The sequence below is a fragment of the Pseudochaenichthys georgianus genome, chromosome 11 (assembly GCF_902827115.2).
Source record: "Pseudochaenichthys georgianus chromosome 11, fPseGeo1.2, whole genome shotgun sequence".
NCBI classification, from domain to species: Eukaryota; Metazoa; Chordata; class Actinopteri; order Perciformes; family Channichthyidae; genus Pseudochaenichthys; species Pseudochaenichthys georgianus.
Window position 1 is genome coordinate 18,177,383 of NC_047513.1, and position 17,166 is coordinate 18,194,548.

Below are 17,166 nucleotides of genomic sequence, written 5' to 3' on the forward strand. Positions count from 1 at the left end.
AGATAAAAAGCCCACGTTTTTTTATAAAATGGATACCAAAAAAATATATTGTTTAAAAAAGCCTTCATTGATAATGATCACAAAGAAAGATAAAAGGCATTTTTAAGAAGAGAGCTCGAACATGAATGGCTTGTAGTCAAAAATCCCACACAGAAAAAGCATCCAAGTAACAAGAAAAATAAAAAATAAACACACAATTTAAGATCTCGAGCATCATTCCTGTAAAAAGATAATTCAAATAGTTCATCTCTGCAGATGAAGATCTGGAAGCAGGAGAAAACCAAAGTGAAAGAAAAATGTAAGATTTGCAGAGTTCGAGCAGCAGAGTTGTGAGGTTTAAGTGTTCGTTGTTTCAGTTCAAATGTCTATTTTGACTTTTCAGTATTGACTGAAGATTGCTGCAGAGACAAAACTTACTCAGAAATATCTTCCTGGTTGTGCTGCACACATATTTTGCAAGCTGAGTACCAAACAAACAATATATAATGATTATAAATGTATACCAAAGGTAACAAGATTTAATAAATCCTTCATAAACTTATATCATGTAACATTTTAATATTTCAACATTTGGAGAAATTTGCTTATTCATCTTCAGGTAGCAAGATTCACGTCTCTACTGTAACAATTCAGATAATCAGCCTTTAAGCTAAACTGAAGCCACATTTAAAATGGACTAATAAGAGATTAGTAACTCTATTTCAGAAATGGAATAAGCACATTTCTCAAAATGCCAAACATCTTCTATAAGTAACAATAATATAGCATGTAATATTTAGCTTTACATGAAATAACAAAAACATTTTAAACAGAGTAAAGCATCCTTTAAAGACCACATTAAAGGAAATGAAATATTTAGGTTTTTTACATGTGTAACCAATTTAAAAAAGGCACAATGATTCAGGGAAAAGAGATGCAGCAGTGAAGTAATACAATTAAATCTGGCTTTAATCATACTCCATCTCTGCTTCTTTGCTTTTTATTTGCAGACTCCCCAAATTTAGAGTAATCGGTTTCTGCTGTTGATAATCCAGCATTTAGCAGTGAGAATGAGCGCTCCTGCTGTTAAACTTGCATAACTCACTGCCCACACTACATCTAACAAGAGCAACACATTATCCATTAAACTCTCACTTCCATTACATGGGGTCTTTAAAAGGCTACCCACCAACATGACTTTATCCGTATTATGTATTCAATACATTTTAGATACATGGAGAAATATGAAGATATCACATATTCAGCATGAACTAAATTAGGTCCTTCAACATGAAAACATTTGATAAGTGCGACTCATATACACTGTTTTTAGCCCATTGACATACACTAGCACTGCTAACAAACAAACCGCTTGTTCAAACACAAAAGATCCCTCAATTTGTTTTTTTGGCCTTCACATTTAGACTCCAATCAACACTGTTCTTTGACTCGATGAGATCATGACCTACATTTGAGTCTACTAAACTCTGTTCTCTAAATGAAGCACATGACAAACCCATCCTGCATCACAATAACAATTCAGTCGTCTAAATGTTAAACAGCATTGCTTTGCAGATCCTTAGTTGATAGCACACTGAAAATATATATTCAGCTACTGTCATAGTCACCAAGCACACAATGAACACTAAAATAGTAAGAAGCCAACCAATAAAAAAGAAATACATAGTGACGGTTTATTATCTGATTTCTTTTTCAAAAACCTGAGCAATCAGTCAAATGCTGATATTTAAACAAAGAACCTACAAATTCTTATATGAGTGTGCTTCAATGCTGTCTTGAATTCATTTCAATTGCCACATATATACACTTTGTTTTCATTACAACAGGCAGAACACACTCTTGTAACCATTATGGAGGGTTTAGGGATGTACGATATGGTATTTGCAGATATTTGATATACCGATATTCTGTAACCATATTCTGTTTCCACATGTGGCCGATTGCCAATGTGGAAACCAATATGCACATATTTTGTATCCATCATATTGCAGGAAACATAAAGCCTCTCCTGTAGTGGAATTATTTACATATCATTATGCCTACTGTTGTCCCGATGGCCTTCTGGCATATGCAGACATTTTGAAGAAATGTGAACATTGACTAAGCATAATAAGAAACACTACTTTAACTAAGGCAACATGTAAAACAAGTCATATTTTTTTTATGTAACATATCAGCATTTTTGTTTCCGAGGAAATGTTTACTCCTGGCTGATTCCTATATTTCATTTTAAAGCCTCTATCTGACGATACCGATAGTTAGTTGGAATCTTTTACCCCCTTGCGGTTTTTGTGTGTTACAAAAATATTTAGATTATTTATGTACACAGGGTACTTACCATTTAGATTTAAGGACCCATACATTTTTTCATCTTCACTTGCTGGTGTCCAAAATACTATCAGAGTAAACATAGCCAAATAAAGGAAATAAAAAAGATTAAGAATGATACAAACCTAAAAAAAAAGGTTTGGTTTGGTGGTATATAAACGTACGTCCCGTACATTCAGTGATGAAAGGCAGGGTGTGTTTCGTCTACTTTGACTCAAATAAAGTATGAAATAATAAAAAACATGTTAACCCCAAGTCAGTTGAAAAAGCCCAGCAAGTTTACAGGTATCTTTTTTAAAGCACTGTTATCCTGTAATCACTAGGCACATAGAGGCAACGGCTATAATGGCAAGGGTTGGTTTTATGGACGGTTGTGCATACTGTAAATCAAGGCCTGATTACCTGGTCCTCATGGTATTCAAAACACAAGATACAAACCCTTTCAGATGAAGCACCTTTACATGTATGATGTAATCAGTACTGTTACCGGGAGAGTGAAGGCATATTTTTCCACGATGGAGGCAGGTTTAGTGCGAGGGCAGCGTGGCAGTGTTGGCTGCGTTGAGTTGGCCCACAGCGATCATCAGGATGTCCTTCTTCTCTTTGTAAAAACGCAGTTCTCTTCCCGCCAGCCTCGCGTCCTCCAGTTCTCGCTCCGTCGACGCCATCTCCTGCGCGATAGTGCTCGCCACACTCTGCTCCCGGTTCACCCAGTCGGCCGCCATCTGAGTGCGCATGTCATCATCCAGAGCCCGGTTGGAGTAGTGAGCCAGCACTTCCTGCACATAAAATGAGACAGAGGAAGCTAAGTGGACTTCCAAGGTTAAATGTGGTCAGACTTCAGTAAATCTCTGCCTGTGCGTAAAGCAAGCGTTATATTTCAAATGATATAAGGAGATAATGATCTTATTCAGACGGACACGATTGATACTCTTTGTTAATCATTCTAAAATGTTGTGTTTGTGCTATCAGTTGCATTATTTTTCTAGCAATGTACTGCACAGTTAGTTTGTACCTCACATACACAAATAAGTATAACCATGACATTTTCACAAAAGACAATATTGCCCAACTTGAAATACAGACATAATATAAAAACATCACAATGGCTCAATTTCTTGGCCGAACATCTCTCAATGAAACAAATCACTGTATTTAACCATCATTAAACGGTTTAATCTTATGATGCCTGGTTCTGCTTTCTGAGAACTCTGAATCTGTCTTTTTTATATACACTTTGTCTTTGTTCTTAAGCATCTTGTCTTTAAACATACACATTGGCTTGCCTTATGTTAGCTTATACAGTGGGGCAAAAAAGTATTTAGTCAGCCACCAATTGTGCAAGTTCTCCCACTTAAAAAGATGAGAGGCCTGTAATTTTCATCCTAGGTATACCTCAACTATGAGAGACAAAATGAGAAGAAAGAAAAATCCAGAAAATCACATTGTCTGATTTTTAAAGAATTTATTTGCAAATTATGGTGGAAAATAAGTATTTTGTCAATAACAAAAGTTCATCTCAATACTTTGTTATATACCCTTTGTTGGCAATGACAGAGGTCAAACGTTTTCCGTAAGTCTTCACAAGGTTGTCACACACTGTTGCCGGTATTTTGGCCCATTCCTCCATGCAGATCTCCTCTAGAGCAGTGATGTTTTGGGGCTGTCGCTGGGCAACACGGATTTTCAACTCCCTCCAAAGATTTTCTATGGGGTTGAGATTTGGAGACTGGCTAGGCCACTCCAGGACCTTGAAATGCTTCTTACGAAGCCACTCCTTCGTTGCCCGGGCGGTGTGTTTGGGATCATTGTCATGCTGAAAGACCCAGCCACGTTTCATCTTCAATGCCCTTGCTGATGGAAGGAGGTTGTCACTCAAAATCTCCCGATACATGGCCCCATTCATTCTTTCCTTTACACGGATCAGTCGTCCTGGTCCCTTTGCAGAAAAACAGCCCCAAATCATGATGTTTCCACCCCCATGTTTCACAGTAGGTATGGTGTTCTTTGGATGCAACTCAGCATTCGTTTTTACCAAAAAGTTCTATTTTGGTTTCATCTGACCATATGACATTCTCCCAATCCTCTTCTGGATCATCTAAATGCTCTCTAGCAAACTTCAGACGGGCCTGGACATGTACTGGCTTAAGCAGGGGGACACGTCTGGCACTGCAGGATTTGAGTCCCTGGCGGCGTGGTGTGTTACTGATGGTAGCCTTTGTTACTTTGGTCCCAGCTCTCTGCAGGTCATTGACTAGGTCCCCCCGTGTGGTTCTGGGATTTTTGCTCACCGTTCTTGTGATCATTTTGACCCCACGGGGTGAGATCTTGCGTGGAGCCCCAGATCGAGGGAGATTATCAGTGGTCTTGTATGTCTTCCATTTTCTAATAATTGCTCCCACAGTTGATTTCTTCACACCAAGCTGCTTACCTATTGCAGATTCAGTCTTCCCAGCCTGGTGCAGGTCTACAATTTTGTTTCTGGTGTCCTTTGGCAGCTCTTTGGTCTTGGCCATAGTGGAGTTTGGAGTGTGACTGTTTGAGGTTGTGGACAGGTGTCTTTTATACTGATAACAAGTTCAAACGGGTGCCATTAATACAGTTAACGAGTGGAGGACAGAGGAGGCTCTTAAAGAAGAAGTTACAGGTCTGTGAGAGCCAGAAATCTTGTTTGTTTGTAGGTGACCAAATACTTATTTTACCGAGGAATTTACTAATTAATTCATTACAAATCCTAAATCCTAAATGTGATTTCCTGGATTCTTTCCCCCCATTCTGTCTCTCATAGTTGAAGTGTACCTAGGATGAAAATTACAGGCCTCTCTCATCTTTTTAAGTGGGAGAACTAGCACAATTGGTGGCTGACTAAATACTTTTTTGCCCCACTGTATATGGTGAAAAGAGAGTCAGTCTGAGTAGAGATATCAAACCTGATATCAAGAAAGTCAAAGACAATTTCTTGGATCTATCATTTGAACATACTTCACAATTCAGCTGCAAACCAAGAAGCTTATAGAGACATTATTTCTTTAACTCAATCTTTTTGGCAGCATTTGTTAGCATTTATAGTGCTTGTTTATCTGCAGTAATGTTATTTTCCAGCTCATCGCTGCTCTCAAAAGTGTGTAATGCTCTGCATCAGTTATGACATGAGGGAAAGATGGGACACAGAGGCTGTTTGCTTAGAAGACTAAATTAAAAGTGATGAACACCACGTCTGCGATTGGATAATTGAACCCATGTGGGATGAAAGACGATACCTGTCGGGAACACTGTCGTTCTCTCATGGCTTTCAGACTCCCATTCCAGTGCAGCAGCTGGAACACAGTCATCAGCTCCTGAAACACATTTAAAACAGCAGAAATCAGGGATGAAACTCGCCTCAAGAGACTGAATGTGTAACAACTCGGTGTTGCAAAACAAGAATACTTCCCTCAGTTTCCCTTTCACCAATTAGACATAGGGTGGTGATGTTCTGGCTACAAGCTCCGTGTTAAAAGATAAAGAGGTCGCAAATCGGCTCAAACTGCTGTGTTTTAACCCTTTCAATAGATCTAGAAGTAAACAAACTTCATTTAACTGGTCTCTATCTTTGTTATATTAGATGCACATTAAAACTTAACACATACAACACTCTTAACACGGCATCAAGGCTCAAACCTTTCACACTGCTAGTTGCAATTCTATCGTCACACTATCCTCTGGCAGAAAATGCATCTTAACACGACATTCCTGAATTTTCCACACCTGAAACTCCAGCATGGATTTTCCTTTGTTGGACTCAAGCATGAAGCGAAATGCTCCAATTCCTGTGTTGGGGTTGTCAGCCTCTTCTCTGTTTCCCTGTAAACAACAACAACAACAACGAGTTAATGTCACCCAGCTGTGTTGGCTCAAACAACAGGTATGGTGACATGACATCTAACTGTGTGTTGTATGCATACAAAACATGTTTTGTAGGAGTGTGTTTTTAAACTGATTTTCTTTTAAGAAAGTTGATTGAAAAATGTATGGCAAAGTAATATTCCTTGTTTTCCTTTTCAAGGTATCATTTATTGGTGGACAAATAGCCATGTTCATGTTTCTAACTGCATGAGATTTTCAAAATTAGATAAAATATGCTTTTTGTTCCCAATTTGGGAAATTGTTTTGTACAGCGGGATGTAAAAATAGGCATTGCACATCAATACAAAATAAACAGTAACATATACATATTAAGAATTAATCTAAAGATAATCCATACAGCACACAATATAAAATATACAGAATACGTTGGAATACACTGCAATGGACTATCCTACTACTCAGAAAACTAAATCAAGCATAACATCTGCAAAGTAGTCACAGTTTTAAAATAAAATGTAAATGCAGTGAGGTAGTGTGAGTGTAAAAAACAGTACCACATGAACTAATACTAATGCATTATTTAATCTTTATTTTCTACAACTTTCATTCGCATATCCGCACAACACAGTGCAGATACACTGTGACTTCCTCCTCTCTGACAGTGAATCACTTGAGCACAGGACTTCCTGTAATCTATTATAAATAACTTACATTGAAGGAGGCCAGCGCCTCACTGACGCTCTTCTCTATGAAGTCGTCTGTGATGCGGCGGGAGGGATGTTCATTGAAAACAGAGTTCATCAGGGCAATCTTGGCAGCGCTGCGCCGTGCCTCGGCTTTGGTGGGACAGAACTGTCAAACGGGGAAGGAAACATGCATTAGCGGTCAGATACGATCACTGTTACAGTGTTTATGTGAACAGAACTTTGTATCTGTCCTGAGCATCCATATTTAGTGTGCTGTGGTTGCAAGCATGTGGGGGTTTTTCTTTTAAAGATATGTTTTGAGCCAGAGAGTGCTTTTAATTTAGATGCAGTGTTCAAAGGGAGAGACAGATGGGAGGACATTGCCTAATACTACCAGCTCCAACTGAGCTCTCCAGTGGTTCATGTTGGAAATGTTTCAAGCTTGTAACTAACATAGCACATTAGTGACCACTTTGTGTTACATATAATCATACTGTAAAACACCAATAAGCACTTTCTTAAAATCAAAAGAAGATGTGATGATGTTCTCACAAGCATGCTAAGAAATGAAACACAAGGTACCTGGAAACTCCCGAAGCAGCTGCCTCCGGGAAGGCTGACGTAGCAGACATAAGGAGGGTTGCTGGATGGGACCATTTCATAAACAACTAGAGCTCCGTTTCTCAGGTCGGCGCCTCTGGTCAGCTTCATCTGCCAGAACTCTTGCAGAGCTTCCACCACGTTTACTGCAGGGCACAGAGATGAAAGCAACCTCATCACAAGCAGGAAACATGAGAATAAGTAGTTCCAATGTATCAAAATATGACGGAGGGAAAACACATTTGAGCTGGACGGATTGTAAACAGGATGGAGATATCACACACACACACACACACACACACACACACACCACACACACACAACACACACACACACACACACACACACACACACACACACCCACACACACACACACACACACCACACACACACACACACACACCACACACACACACACACACACACACACACACACACACACACACACACACACACACACACACACACACACACACACACACACCACACACACACACCACACACACACACACGTGGGGATTGTGGAAAATTGAAGTCATACTAAGAAGGGATTCATGCGGACAAACTTGACATTTTGACTAGCAATTGGATATGGTTGCTGTACTGATTTCATTGTGAAATTCGCAAAAGCTTCTGTTTCTTTACAGGGTTTTTTATTGATTTATATTGTGTAAGTTACTCTCTATGTTGTGTAATTATGCCATGTATAAACTGTTGTTGCTTGTTTGCTGAACTTCAAATATATATATTAATTTTAATTTCCTGACAGTGCAGCTGTGTATAATTAAAATGTACTTTCAGTAAGTATAACAATCCTTGTCACAATGTGGTAGATCAACACTTTCTAACTGTGACATCTTCTCTGAACACAAAGATGGGAAGGGAGGGGGGGGGAGGTCATCTTAAGGGATGCCAGAGGTTTTTCCTGGAAATCTTTAGGTGGTGTCTGATGAGAGGAAACTCTGTGTCACCTCAGAAGAGCTGGTTAAAGAAAAACACTCCCTACACTCTACACTTTATGTGCTCATGTGACAAAGCTACATCTCTGCCCTCCAAAAGGAAAACAACAACAAAGAAAAGCAGTAAAGGATTTGCGGCTGAATTACTTCTGTTTGGATCTGCAGGGAATGTGAGTGCAGCCAACATCATTGCTTTTCTCTGAGCTCTTTGCTTCCGAGCTCTTGCTGTTTCAATCGCTCTAAAATCTGGAGACTGATCACTTCGATCGAAATTCTGACATTTGATTTATAAATCCCTAAACTGCAATCCAAAAAAGGCTCTTACTGTGTGAAAAGGGACAAATACTGTGCTCTCTAAAAAACATTCCCTTGCTGGTTGCCAATAAAAAGTAATAACATGTAAACAACAATTTGCTATTGAGAACAGTCAATTCAATATTATAAACAAAGCAAGTACTGTAGCTCTCCGTTATATTACTTTTATAACAAAGACATTTCTCCTATGTATCCGTCCAATAGTTAACTTAAGCTAGTACTAGATGTATGATGAGTCCCCCAGAATATACATGTATTACTGAGTCCACCAGAAATAGACAAAAAACAAATCATTCAGACCCTGACCAAGTTATTTTTGAGCCTCTCAGGGATTGGTGCAGTGATAAGATAGAACGACAGGAAATATTTAGAGATAGAGGAGGATGGCATGTGACAATGGTGCTGGCCCAGACTCAAACAAACTAGGAGGCAGTGGCCTGATTTCAATCAGCACATGACTGACAAATATATCACATGGAAAAGACAAAATAGACATAAATAGACTTAAAAAGTGATAGAATGACCCTCAAGTATTTTACCCTGGCTGATATCAAATCAAGTCTTAATACACTTAAGAGAAATAAAGGTATTTTCATTCTCTGATAATGGCTGAATAATAACTATGCCACAAAGAAAATATAGGAACCCCAAATTACTGTAGGGGAAATTATTATCTCCAAATGCCAAAATATAACAAATGATTTTCTTTAACTAGAACTCCTTTGTCGCAAGGTTAAATACAGAAATTGGAGTAACATTTAGACAAATATACCAACAGTAGTCTTTATGGTGCTGCCAAATTTGAAGGTGTTAAGCTGCCTAAATGGGATAGAGGATGAAAGAGGCTGTTAGTCAAGAGCACAGAGGGACAATCTTTTGGAAATAAATCCTATTAGCAGCGGGGAGGAACATTTGTGTAAGCTCCACCGCCAACAGGACAGCAGCTTTTGGTGTAATGTCTAAACTATGATTAACAGATACAAGCATAAATAAACTATACCTCGTGACTTTAGATTTTTTTTTTAAGTTAACAGTTGTGCAAATTGCATACCACTGTTAAAGCTCGATGAGAGAGTCTGGATAATCCACAAACATATTTTTGATAATTAATATACGGATGTTTTTTTTATCAGTAAAGATGTGAATAACCGAAATGTACCCACTAGATATACTGATAATAAGTGAAGTCCCTGCCTTTCCTTTGTTGTTAGTACGTTTTACTGTCTACATTACAGGACAGTAGTGTACCGTGTCCAATTTAAAAATAAGTTACATTTAATTAGGCTAATGTATAGGTATTAAGCTTATTGTGTGTAAATGTAACCCCCTGCAGCTATGTCTTAATCCTTAATGGAGGGATAGAAGCCAATGTTATGGCTATCTAAATATTAGAGGAACACTTTAATTAAAAAAAACAAACATTTTGGTGACATTGCAACCCAAAAGAACACGGTCAATCCTAAAATACAAACAATATAATGTCAGTATAGTTGTCAGTGTGCAACCAAACATAATAAAGGAATGTAGCTTCAATTGTGTCTGTTGCTAATCCATATCCAAACAAATGGTGCAGCTCAAAGTGGCTTTCTACTCCTCAAAACTCCCCAAGTATAAACTAAACTATATGCCAGCAGTGGTTGTAAAAATAACTAAGTACATTTACTCAAGTAGGCCTACTGTACATAAATACAATTTTTAGATACTTGTACTTTACTTATTTCAATGTTTTGCTACTATGTACTTCTACCCCACTGCAGATGTAAATAGTGTACCTTTACTCCAATACATTTATTTAATACCATTAGTTATTATTCAGATTTGGATGATATTAATTATATGAATTATTAAATATAATCAACACTTAAATCATACTTTAGTTACACCTTGAGTAATCCACAAGCTATCCTGCAGTATACTAAGTAATTAAAACTAGCTGCACCTTTACCAGCTTTGATAACACTTTAATGCATCAATAATTATAATTAAAACATAACAATGTATTGTTCTGAAATGGGGCAATGTGCATAATGAGTACTGTTGGTGCAGGATGCAGGACTTGTACTAGTAACAGAGTATTCCTACACTCTTGTAGTTATACTTATACTAAAGTAGACTACAAGATCTGATTACTTTTCCCACCTCTGTCTATATGCCACATGTTAACACCATTTGTCTCCACAATAACAGAGCATTATCCCCGTTACCTCTGCCGTAGCCCTGAGTGTGTTTAGCGAAGCTCCGTACCACAGCCTCCACCGCCTCCTTCAGCACCGCCGGGTTCCCCGGGTTACAGTGCCCTGCCCCCGGCCACGGCCCCGCTCCCAGCCCGCCGTACAGGCTGTGGAGCTGCAGCGGAGGAGGCGCCGGAGGAGGCCCGGACGAGGCGGACAGAGAGGCCGGGGAGGGCAGCAGCGGCGCGATGGGGACCGACACCCCGGGGCCGGAGAGAGGAGCGGAGCGGCCCGGTCGGTCCTGAGCCGAATCCGATGCCTGGCTGTAGCCGCTGAGGGCGGATACTGTCCGGGAGGACGTGAGATTCCATTGTCCCGACGTAACGTCTGCGAAATCCCGGTGTGGGTTAAATGTGTACCCGACGGTTTTAGGAATAAACACGGTCTGTAGGCTGGAGGAACAAAGTGTTAGCGGGGTTTTGTCAATCACAGCCTAGAGAAGTAGTTAGCCGATGTTTATTCGACACATTTCACCGCTGCTGTGCATCCTCACTGTGTGGATTAGACTGCGGGGATGTCAGTCAACCGGTGCCTTCAAGGACCCCTCGTTCTCTAAACACTTAGAGCTGGGGAATCCATCACTGTACACAGTGTTAATGCATTAATTATTATTAAGATAAATACACTTAATTTCTCTAAAATTATATACACCTTACTTAACAGTTTGTAATGGATGTTGGGTGTTTGCTAAATATGGTATGGTTATAGGCATATTTAGTGTTTATTTTGTTTTTGTTTGTGTGTATTTTTCTAATCCAAATGTACTGTTTTAGAATAGAGTTTGCCATTTGAAAAGTATTGTAAAAAACCCATAGTGCCAATGTTGCAATTGTGTATCTCTATGTAGGCTTTCTGTCCATGTAAAAATAAAATTAATGTTATCTAAAAGAAACACTTTCTCTTAACTTTGACCTTGATACTAATTCCCTATGTTATCAGTTACAGCTTCAGGGATCAATACAATCCAATTTGTAAAGTTAAACATTTTGAGCTTTGTCAGAAAACAATTTAGGTCAGACATTTTTTATTCTGCTGTATGATAATTGTGGACGCCATAATTAGTGGTGTTGTTTTGCTGGATTGAATGACATTAAACAGTGTTTGTAATGTTTTATGAACCAAGATTTAAAACAAAGATTTGATAATAGGATCAAATAGGGGACCATTTACAGTTCCCCTATAAATGGTCTAATGGCACAAACGGGAAACAGATGGAAATGCTTTAAAATAAAAATAAATCTAATTGAAACATTTGGTGACTTGAGCATGAATAACATCCTAATTTTCTCTATGCAATGTTCAGTTATGTGCATTATGTTTTCATAATTACGACATTTACTGAAGCACCTGAATGCAGCAGTGGAAAGTCAAAGAGGTATCCAGCCAAGAAATCTGAGCCTCCCCTGTTCTCTGGGACGAACAGAGCAAAACTACAGTGTGGGCTCTGCAGCCTGAAGCATGTGATTAAACCCTAAAGTGAAGTAACCCAGTTTACTCGATAAGAGGCTGAAAACAATAACGATGCTTCTCTGGAGCAGACAATGAAAGTCTGAAGTACCTGGGTTAAACTTTAAATTAGTGGACCACTTGGGGAGGAAATGAGTCCTCCTCTAGAGCTTACTAAAGGTTTTTTATGACTTTTCTGGAGCCTGTGTACATTCTCATTCTTTCTGTGGTCTGGTGTCAGGCCAGAGGAGTGTGGAGGAGGATGATGGGGAGCATTTGAATACATAATTTTCTCAGATCTGAATTTGCCAAAACACATTTTTAACAAATCTAGTAGAGTGAGCGACTGCGTATCTCAGATCAATCTAACATCTGAGACGTGGCCTGGTAGCATTGATTACTTAAAGTGCACATACAACACAAAGGAAAACAAACCATCCTTTATCACAACTGTAATGAGTGTTTGGCTCACTTGAGGGCGTGCTCTCATTTCATTACATCAGTAACCTCAGCTATGCAGCTCAGGGACAATTCAACACTGATGTTGTTCTGCAGTCCTTTTCTAAAGCTGCTCGGCAGGACGACGCTGAAGTTGGCTTCCGATTCAGAGCATCCGATTCGGCAGTTAAGGCCCTGACACACCAACCCGATTTTGGGAGTCAGAGGCCGTCAGAGGCTGTCGGGCATTCGCGGCGCCGTAGTCAGGTTGGTGTGTCCCGCACCGTCGACCGTGACACGCCTTATTTGGACTGCCAGACCCGATGCATGGCCGATTCAACATGTTGAATCGGCCATGCATCGGGTCTGGCAGTCGGACCAAATAATCACTCTGATTGGCTGTTCAGCTAGCAGATCAGTGCATGAGAAGCGAAGCGGAAGTGAGGGACGTAAACAAACGATTTAAGAAGGCACACACAGACTGCTATTCATTTTCATCTCATCATGGCGATCTGGAATGATGCAAACGAAGACCTGCTCATCACCTTGATCCAGGAGAGGCCAGCTCTGTATGATATATACGGAGAAAAGATCTCTTCTTCTTCTTCTTTCTTCTTCTCTGTCTTCCGGTTGTTGCCTCTTTGAATGACGAATACACACTACCACCGCCACGCCTGCTGGTAAGGAGAGTTATTTGCCACTCATGCACTGAAGTCGGTGGCGGTGTGTTTCCCGTGCGACACATGGCCAAAAACGCAGGAGAACACCGGCCAGGCAACAGCCGACTTCAGCGTCGGCTAGTCCTCTGGTGACTGCTTGTGTGGTCAGGGCCTTTAAGGGACATTTAATATACAGCCGTGTTTGAACCTCTTAAAATCGCTGCATAGCCGATTTATTCAACCTGATCTCACCAGAATGCGTGACTCCACACGACTCCTTAAAACACCGCATTGCGTGGTGGATTCACGAACTTTGTTTACATTTACGTGTCTGCACCACGCAAACAAACCCCAATGTAAAGTGATGAGGCTCCTTTGTCGTGGTGCACACACGCATTTCTACCACATCCTGCAGTGAGCTTTTATTCTATAAAACGTTTTAAATATACTTTATAGCTTGTAGTAACTCACGGGAGGCTTCTTTTATTTTATTTGTATTCATAATAATTTTTATTTTATGGTGCATTAGTTACGAATTTTGGTCTAAAAAAACAGTGCATTGTGTGTAATACAACTGTGATTTTTATTACATTAGTTTGTTTTTAAGGAAGGCCAGAGCTTCAGCTGTGTCAAATAGATTGTTCCCTTTAGTTAACGTTTTTTTAAAAAGAACATTATATTCCGATTTGATCATGTCCCCTTTATTGTATTACGGAGAGCAATGTGAGCATCCATTCCCATTGGATAACGCAGGATTTTAACACCCGGAAGTTAAGTATACTCTTTACTGTCGATTGATTTTACAGTGATATCTGCACGACTCATCAACTCAAAAACACCAGATTATCCTTGTTGATTACACAAACATTGATTGGTTTAAATTGTTTCACATGCTTTGTAATTTTCCCCTTCGATTCGGAGAAACAAACATTTGTTCAGTTTAGGATGGCCGAAGACACTACACTACTCAGAATCCTCAGCTATTGTTCTGCGTTTCCTCAAGCTCTGTGATTGGTTGACTGCATTCCATATAAAAAAAAACGTTTCGTAAAAGATAAATCATACTTTATTCAGCAGTGCTTGCTTTACTCTTTGAAAGTCTTCACATGAATGCATTGTAATAAATGGTTTGGCTGCAATAAAGATTTACACATATGTCGTCGTTCTGTATTTGTATTTATCTACAGAGATCGGCTCAGAATAGACCGGAAAACTATTCTTTTACCGTTCTGTTTTAATTTCACAATAAAGTTAGTAGTAATAATTTGTTTTGATATTATTGTTTTTTATTAACTACTAGGACGCTGGATCATGTTAAGACCATCTTTTATGTGTTGCTGTGGGTTTTTTTCCATCACTTTTGTGTTACAAATATCAAAACAATAACAATATCCGGTCGTAAACTAAACCAGAAACAGCAGTATATTTTATTTTGTTAACACTGTAAACTTGACAGCTTTTTAAACCCAAACCACCTACTGGTTAAAAGCACGTTATTACACGTTTAGAGTAATATTGACATCTTGAAAAGGGATGTCCAAAATAGCAATTATATACAGTTTTTAATCTGTAGAGAATAACGAGTAATGTATATACTTTATAGGGATCTGCAGATACATATTTAGTCTTCTCAAGCACCAACAATCATTACATTACATTACATTGCATTTAGCTGACGCTTTTATCCAAAGCGTCTTACAATAAGTGCATTCGACCAACAAAAACAACCTTGAAGAAAACAGAATCATAAAGTACATCAGGTTTCATAGAGCCAAAACATTTCAAGTGCTACTCAACTGGCTTTTAGATAAGCCAGTCCTCCAATTAAATATCTCTCCTGATTGTTGGCACTTGAACAATCACCTTCCCTGAATTTTACTCAGGTGTAACTAAAGTCTGCTTTAAGGGTTGTTTATATTTCACATCATTAATCAGAATCTGTAAAGTAACTAAAATAGATGTAGTGGAGTAAAAATAACCAGGTTAACCTTAAAGAAAGCCCTCAGGATTATAAAAGACCCCCCCGCCCCAGCCACAAACTGTTCTGTCTGCTGCCATCTGGCACAACAGCCGCATTCTAGGAGAGGATGTGGCTGTTGTGGAGGACTACAAGTACCTGGGAGTGCACTTATGGGCTGAACTGGAGGATCAACGATGACGCTGTGTACAAGAAGGGGATGAACAGACTCTATTTTCTGAGGAAGCTGAGATCCTTCCACGTGTGCAGCAAGATGCTGGAGATCTTCTAGTCTGTTGTGGCCAGTGCACTCTTCTTTGCTGCGGTCTGCTGGGGGGGGCAGCATCAGAGCCGGTGACACCAGCAGGATCAATAAAGTGATCCGGAAAGCTGGGTCTGTCATCGGCATCAAGCTGGACCCCTTTGAAGCTGTGGTGGAGAGGAGGACACTGAACAGGCTGTTGTCCATGATGGATAACCCCACCCATCCTCTCCACCTGCAGCTGGACAGTCAACGGAGTTCTGCAACAGACTGCTGCAGCTCCACTGTCACAAGGACCCATACAGGAACACATTCCTGCCCACTGCAATAACTCTGTACAATAAATCACCTCTGGGCTGGAAGAGAACTCTCTGCTCCATAGTTTCTCTAATACAACCTCGCTGTAACATTGTACACATATATAATCTGTTCAATATTTGATATTCCATATTCCATTGTCATATATTTTGAATATGTATATTTGCATATATAATATCTACATCTATGTTTTCTATTTCAACACTTATATTTTCTATTTTCTTTTCTTTTCTTCTATTCTTGTTTATTTGTGGTTTTGTTTATTGTAAAATGCCTTGTCTTTTATGCTGTTGCAACAAAAACAATGTCTCAAATTGGGATCAATAAAGTACCATCTTATCTTATCTTATCTTACATCCGGACTAAAACCATCAGACTCAGGGACAGTTTCATCCCACAGGCCATAAGACTATTAAACACCTGAACTTTGAAATAACATCCGTAATATTCATCTGGCTGCTACTTAGAAATGATGTGTCTAATAATCATATATTCCAATCACTTGTATAGACTCTTATTGCACTATTTCACTTTTTACTATTTTTCTTTTTGTATTGACTTGCACTATTTTTCTGTGTATCTCTTTTATTGTGTTGCACTGTTTGGAGGAGCCTGTGACCTAAGTGGGGGGGGGGGGGGGGGGTGGGTGGGGGGGGGGGGGGGGGGGGGGTTAGGACACGTTCGATTCCTGTTTTGAATAGTGCGCCATCGATGGGTTTCATTCCATTTCAAAATACTGTTTGTCACTCAGCGTCAACTTCAACATCCAACATCCAATCACAGAGCTTGAGGACAAACCACGGGGTTTGTCAAGCAAAGCACATGGTGTAGTCCCAAACGATAGCTGAGGATTCTGGGTAGTGTAGTGTCTTCGGCCATCCTAAACTGAACAAATGTTGTTTCTCCGAATCGAAGGGGAAAAATTACAAAAGCATTGTACACCATTTAAACCAACCAATGTTGTGTAATCAACAAGAATAATCTGGTGATTTTAAGTTGATCAGTAATGCAGATATCACTGTAAATCAATCGACAGTAAAGAGGTATACTTACTTCCGGGTGTAAAATCCTGCGTTATCCAATGGGAATGGATGCTCACATTGCTCTCCGTAATAGAGAGG

General features: G+C 39.5%; 1 protein-coding gene across 1 annotated transcript; it reads right to left on the bottom strand.

Annotated features, from left to right (window-relative positions):
* Positions 1–1,316: 1,316 nt before the first annotated feature.
* lix1l (limb and CNS expressed 1 like) lies at positions 1,317–13,082 on the bottom strand. The gene is given in 8 exon segments (XM_071204833.1): positions 1,317–3,107; positions 5,589–5,666; positions 6,076–6,171; positions 6,886–7,026; positions 7,443–7,606; positions 10,939–11,173; positions 11,175–11,546; positions 12,884–13,082. Coding segments are annotated over 7 exon segments (1,068 nt in total). The 5' UTR covers positions 11,277–11,546; positions 12,884–13,082; the 3' UTR covers positions 1,317–2,855.
* Between the last annotated feature and the right edge of the window lie 4,084 nt (positions 13,083–17,166).